The sequence below is a fragment of the Pinus tabuliformis genome, chromosome J, assembly GCF_031772625.1.
Source record: "Pinus tabuliformis cultivar Carrire ecotype Pingquan chromosome J, CPIR1, whole genome shotgun sequence".
Taxonomy (NCBI): Eukaryota; Viridiplantae; Streptophyta; class Pinopsida; order Pinales; family Pinaceae; genus Pinus; species Pinus tabuliformis.
Window position 1 is genome coordinate 283513841 of NC_142295.1, and position 5843 is coordinate 283519683.

At 35.3% G+C, this 5843-nt stretch overlaps 1 protein-coding gene across 1 annotated transcript; it reads right to left on the reverse strand.

Moving 5' to 3' along the window:
• Positions 1-721: 721 nt before the first annotated feature.
• On the reverse strand, positions 722-3784 carry LOC149226884 (uncharacterized). Its single transcript, XM_089380338.1, has 4 exons — positions 3525-3784; positions 3328-3421; positions 949-1144; positions 722-822 (listed from the first exon to the last, which is right to left on the reverse strand). Exons 1-4 carry the CDS (start codon positions 3782-3784, stop codon positions 722-724), a joined length of 651 nt encoding a protein of 216 aa, XP_089236464.1.
• Positions 3785-5843: the final 2059 nt, after the last annotated feature.

Here is a 5843-nt window from a genome sequence, read left to right on the forward strand (position 1 = left end):
ATGAGCTCTATAGTGAAACGAGTAGTTGGGCAGTTCCTAAAACACCATGGATGTAAAGGTTCTGCCATCTCTGTGAGAAAACAAACCTCGAGGATGAAAATAACTTCCTTTTAGAGTGCCCCACATACAACCACACATTAGATCTCATCGAGGATGAAAATCACTTCCTCTTAGAGTGCCCCACATACAACCACACTAGATCTCAGTTTCAAAATCTTTGTTGCAATACTGACCTTCCTAGCCTTTTACGTTGTCAAAATTACAGTGAGCTCCAGAGGTTTATCTCCAAGCTTTTCGAACATAAGAATAAAATCTTAAATCAAACTTAATAATTTGTTTCTTTAGGTCTGATAGACCAAAGTTTTGTCTCAGTGGACATTAACCACCACCATCATCCTCAATTAATATAAATAATTAAAATTAAAACCTAATATACAAAATTAAACTTGATAATAAATATTAGAAACCAGGGTATACAAAAATAACAAAATTAATAATAAGCGGATTGCTATAGTACCGTCGCCTTCAGGGACAAACTAAATACTTTTAAATACATTAAGAAGTTAAAATACATTTGCATTAAATGCGATATATGTATACAAATCCATTCATTCATTGCGGAGAATGTTCATCCTAACACGTCTTGCCTTCGTACATAAAAAAAAATTGCAAGTTACCATTTAAGTTTGAGATGTTTGCAATATGGGGGACAGTAACTATACTATTGAGCAGGGCGGGCGTAACGGAACTTTTCGTGGATTCTTTCATTCCTCTTCCCTCTGAAGCTCAGAATAGAATTTTTTTGCGCCATTGGAAGTGCCTCTGCAACATCAGTTGAAATTAGACGTTATATATCTTCCATTTTTTTTTTTTTGGTATATCAATCACTCCTAACGAAATTAGATTAGCAATCATGAATACTTCGTGAATCGTCACGCATCTTCTTACCTGCTTTTAGCGTCTGAGATGAATGGGTGTGGCTGAGGATGGCCACTGGCGATAGGGAGGGAGCGATTGGAGTTAAGTCCATCTGCCGAGCCGCAGAGTTGAGCAGCGTTAAAGGCGTAGATGCAAAGGATGAGGGAGTACGGCCACTACCTGGGGAGCCACTACTTCTGCTAGCCAACGCCATTATAGCCTTCGCCTGCAGCCCTCTCACAACACACTGATATCTCAATAACTCTTTATCTTCGTAAAAATATGTAAAATATTTATAAATTTAGTTGTTTTTAATGTTATTTTTTTGGAATTTTTTTAGGTGGGTTTTTGCTCTTTAATTACTATAAAATTTGATAGGAATTTATTGAAATCACAAATTTAATAGGTAGCCATAAACACTCTAAGTGCCTTAGGAGTTTTTGCTATGTTGCACGGAACCGTTCCTGAGAGCTGGAAAACTCGTTCCGGTGGTTCCCACGCTCCTTGAAACTTTGGAGCTACAAAGGAACGTTCTGTTTTCTGTGGGAACGGTAAAAGAAACTTTGGACGGTTTCGGGAACTCGTTAGACTTAAATTTGCAACGCTCCAACATTCCCATGTGAACCCATGTGGAAATTGGAATTGGTAGCGGTCTTTTAGCTATGACAGCTAGTTTCGAACCAAACATTCCTATATGGTTTCGGTGGAAACTGCCAACGTTATATGAAAATTGGCTACTTGAATTTAGTAATTTAGTAATTTTCACTTTAAATTCACGCACGAAATTGCAGAATTTAGGAATTGAATTCACCCATGAAATTGTATACTGGATTACTAACAATATGGTAAGTCAAAAATACTGTAAACCCCAAAGAAAAAGACCTGGGCAGAGAAAGACGCACTGTTACACACTGTATGATCAGAAAGGGAAATACGCAGTTGTTATTAATAGACGATGCACTATTCGTCTTTCCACCAGTTTCTGTGGATATGAATGGGCGGGAATGTTTTTGGCGCCAAAAAAAACCCTTCAGTTTTTCCATAAATGCTGGTTGCTACACCTCTTTTCACTGAGAGCTTTAGTTGTTGTTTGGCGTTGACAGCGGAGAGCTAAGTGTGTTGAGAGCGGAGAGCTGAGTGTGTTGAGAGAGCTAAGTGTGTTGAGAGTTGGAGCGCTGCCCTTCAGCAATAAACTACTTGTTTACTTGTTTCGTTTTCATAAGTTCAGTGAAAAAACAAATCAAGCATATTTTATTTTTATTTTTGTTTTTGTTTTTTATATATTTGAGTTGTTTGGGAATGCCGCATTTAAAAATTTAGGCTTAGAGCTCATGGCTTAAACATTTACATGTACGATTCAACATTTTACTCAAATATGTATACAGCATAATTATTAGTTCAAAAGAAAATAATAAGACATGGCTTCAAACTTAAAATTGGTATCTACACTACACTAGTAAAAAAGTGCCTTTAAATTTGTTATGGATCACTAAATTTTTTAAAGAAATATCTGCAAATTCTTTTTCTTACCTCTGTAACTTATATAACTTATATTAATGTAATTTTAGTAAAGGTTCACCGTATTGGTAAATATTATATCTTTTTGGTAACGTAGGAGACATATGTCAACACTTATTTTTGGTAACATATGTCAACATATATATCTTTTTGCTATGGCAGCAGTCTTTTTGATTATATTTTTTGATTATATATATTATTTTTTTATTATATAATATTGCCGCTCCCAATTAGCCGTTTCCTGGAAAATTTGGGGAAACCTCTAGCCGTTTCAGTACCCAAATTCCCAACATTCTTAAGTTCCAAAAACTCGTGCAACATAGAGTTTTTGAGAGTACAAATTCCATATATATAAACTTGCTCGAAATGACATATATAAAATAGAGCAAGAGCCAATGGCACAATTTCTCACAGAATCATGAGGCCCAGAGAACGGGGGAGGAAGGGGAATGGTAGGGGGCGAGCCTAACATGTGGAAAGGACCCTTCAAATGAAGGCCGCGCCGCCATAAAAGAAACGAATGATGGACGAAATGGTCGACCAATATTTCAAGGCCCGAGACCGCTAATGGAAGAAGGCATTTCCCTACGTGAGCCATTTCTTCATGCATAATGACATATGCCCATAGCAGCATTTTCTGGTGTAATGACACATATATCGAGTCATGACTGGAATCAATTCAATGGAAATCTCTCGACCATAATGACATATATAATGAGATATCTCGAAAACATGATCGAAGAATATCGTATACAAAGAGATTTCACACCTTATTCTAACACGGAAAAATCTAAAAGTCATACTAAAACAATAATTTGATACGCCCCGAATTCAAAGTACCATAGATAGATTATGTCCGTCTCGTGAAAAAGCAATAGAATCATGGAACACCTTATCTGCGGAGACATTGTAAACGTGCAATTTCCCCGCGTAGAAAATTGTGAGCTGTGTACGAGCTCGCTTCTCGGCACACGCCGTGGGAGACCTGCAATGCAAACATTGCAAATAAAGATTGTTAACATTCAAACATAGATTCAAAGACTTTGGAGAAGCTGTCGAAATAATGGCAGGAAGAACAAAGGTTATACTTAAAAACATTAATATTTGAGGAAGCTGGAGGTGGGTAGTCATGCTGTAGTGATGAAGCACGTTGGCCTCTATGCTGATAAGGGAAAGGCATCACCGGCTCCCACGGGGGTAACAGAGAAATATCTAAATTGGGCAGTTGGCAGCTATCCCGTTTGACAGTCTCCATATTTTTTGAAAGGGAGGGGCCGCTGTTCTCTCTGCCATCTGAAGCTGCAGGGGATGTCTGCTTTGCTTGATCGATTTCTGCCACACTATTCATAGCTTTTGTTGTTGGTGGCTTCAGTCGAATTGAGAGAATGAAGAGATGCCTTTTACAACAGCCGAGCGACAGAGAATTAGATAAGTGGTAAGCAATGAATGTGTTATAAAAAGGTTATGTTCCTGCTACAGCATGCGAAGTGGTTAGTTTGTATCCTTGGGAAATTTCTAGAACTGAAACTCTGAAATCGCACTTTTTGTTTGAAAATTTTAGCATCGATACAGTAAGTTTGTTTGAAATCGTGGAAATGCGCATGGTTTCAATGCTCAGATTAAGGTAAGATGTTTTAACAATCAGCGAGTCGAACTTCGATGTACTGTCACATTTAAAAAATAAATAAATAAGTTTTTTATCGATTTAGTTAGTTCCAACTGTTCCTCTTACAGAGCCACAAGTCCAGACACTGACTGTACACTATACCAATTACGTCCCTACAAATATATTAAATCTTTGCGCATCTTTGGATGTTTTATACGAAACATTGAAATAGTTGCTTTAATAATGTAATGAAAGTTTTGTTTCATATCTTTTGAACACGCAAGGTTTCCAGCTTCGTCAAATCGAAAATCTGTATAACAAATATGTTAAAACTAAACACTCTATTGATTTAGCTCGTGCAAACTGTGCCTACCGCAGCGCCGCAAATATAACACACCTGTTTTGTCTGCCCGCTTTAAAAAGTACAATAAAATCATGCATTCTATTCGTCTCACACCCACAAATATTATTGGCCAAACACTAGATTGGAAGTGGCAGAAAATTACATTTCCACGTTCTAACCAATTTATATTTTAAATATTGCTACGTTTATCCATTAAAGGCCAGTTAGGTTATATTCTATTCGTTTCCCACAAACAAACATTATTTGCAAAACTAGATGGGAAGCAGTAGAAAATTACATTTGTACATTATAATTCATTGAGTTTAATTAGTACAATCACATTTATCAATGTGGTTGATACACATCCATAAGTTTATATGAATTATATATACAACTATATTTTCCAATATGGTTGATATATCGATTTTCATAAATTCTTTTGGATTAATCACATCATGAGTTTTTGGTGGAGTTTCGAACCATCTAATGTGGTTCATCTGGAGGAAAAGGGTGAAAAATTCACTCAGTTAGAATGTTTAAATAGCAAGGATACATGGTTTTAGAGTTAGTTATAATTGTTAGGAATTAGCCGTTAAAATTTTTATTATTATTTTGTTATGTTTCATTTTAGTTTATTAAAATTTTTAATTTAAATAATATTGAATTCAAATTAAATTTCCGAAAGATTTTTCGGTGTAAATCACAAGATATATCATTTGTCGACGCATTTCAAACCAACCAGTGTAACTACATAATTAAAAATAAATAAACTATTATATATATATATATATATATATATATATATATATATATATATATAGTTAAAAAAATTAGGTAAAGAGGGCGGGGATCCAACTTCTATTTAACTTCCAGCCATTGTCCCTTTTTGAAGCTTCCTATGATGGAAGTGATCAAGCCTGGTAATGACCCGGGAATCATCGATGCAGACATGTAGATTGGATTTCACTGCATGTTCAACAAAGTGATTGTGCTTAATATATGTTACATGATCTTGGATTCTCTGGTTAATGGAGTGACCAATTTCCCCAATGTAGGGAATCCCACAAGAACATGGGATAGAGTAGACCCCTTTTATGTATTTAGGGTTTACAGGGTCTCTAACGGATGTAAGAGAATTTCTAATGCTATTAAGGGGTTTGAAGTTAGCATAAAATTTGTTCTTTTTGAGAATATGAGAAATCTTAAAGGTGGTCCCCTGTATAAAGGGAAATTCAACAGTGGAGATTGAATTGCCACAAGAAAGTTTAATCCTTGATTCTTTACTAGCCCTTAGTGAGGCCTTGTTACCCCGCCCTCTTTTCAAATTTTTTTTACTATATAATAATAATAATAATTTATTATTTTTACTTTTATATTCCAATATATATCCTCTTTGACTTTCCTATTAAAAAGTTATCTAATATTTTAATATAATTTTTTAATATTATTCATTTTTTA

Bases quoted from the DNA above. Each gene is read 5' to 3' on its own strand.
- LOC149226884 (XM_089380338.1), bottom strand. From the start codon at position 3,784: ATGAATAGTGTGGCAGAAATCGATCAAGCAAAGCAGACATCCCCTGCA. The intron at 1,145-3,327 runs GTGTTCCATGAT...AGAGGGCTGCAG, and splicing joins ACAATGTCTCCGCAGATAAG to GCGAAGGCTATAATGGCGTT. The intron at 823-948 runs GTAAGAAGATGC...CTGATGTTGCAG, and splicing joins ATCTCAGACGCTAAAAGCAG to AGGCACTTCCAATGGCGCAA.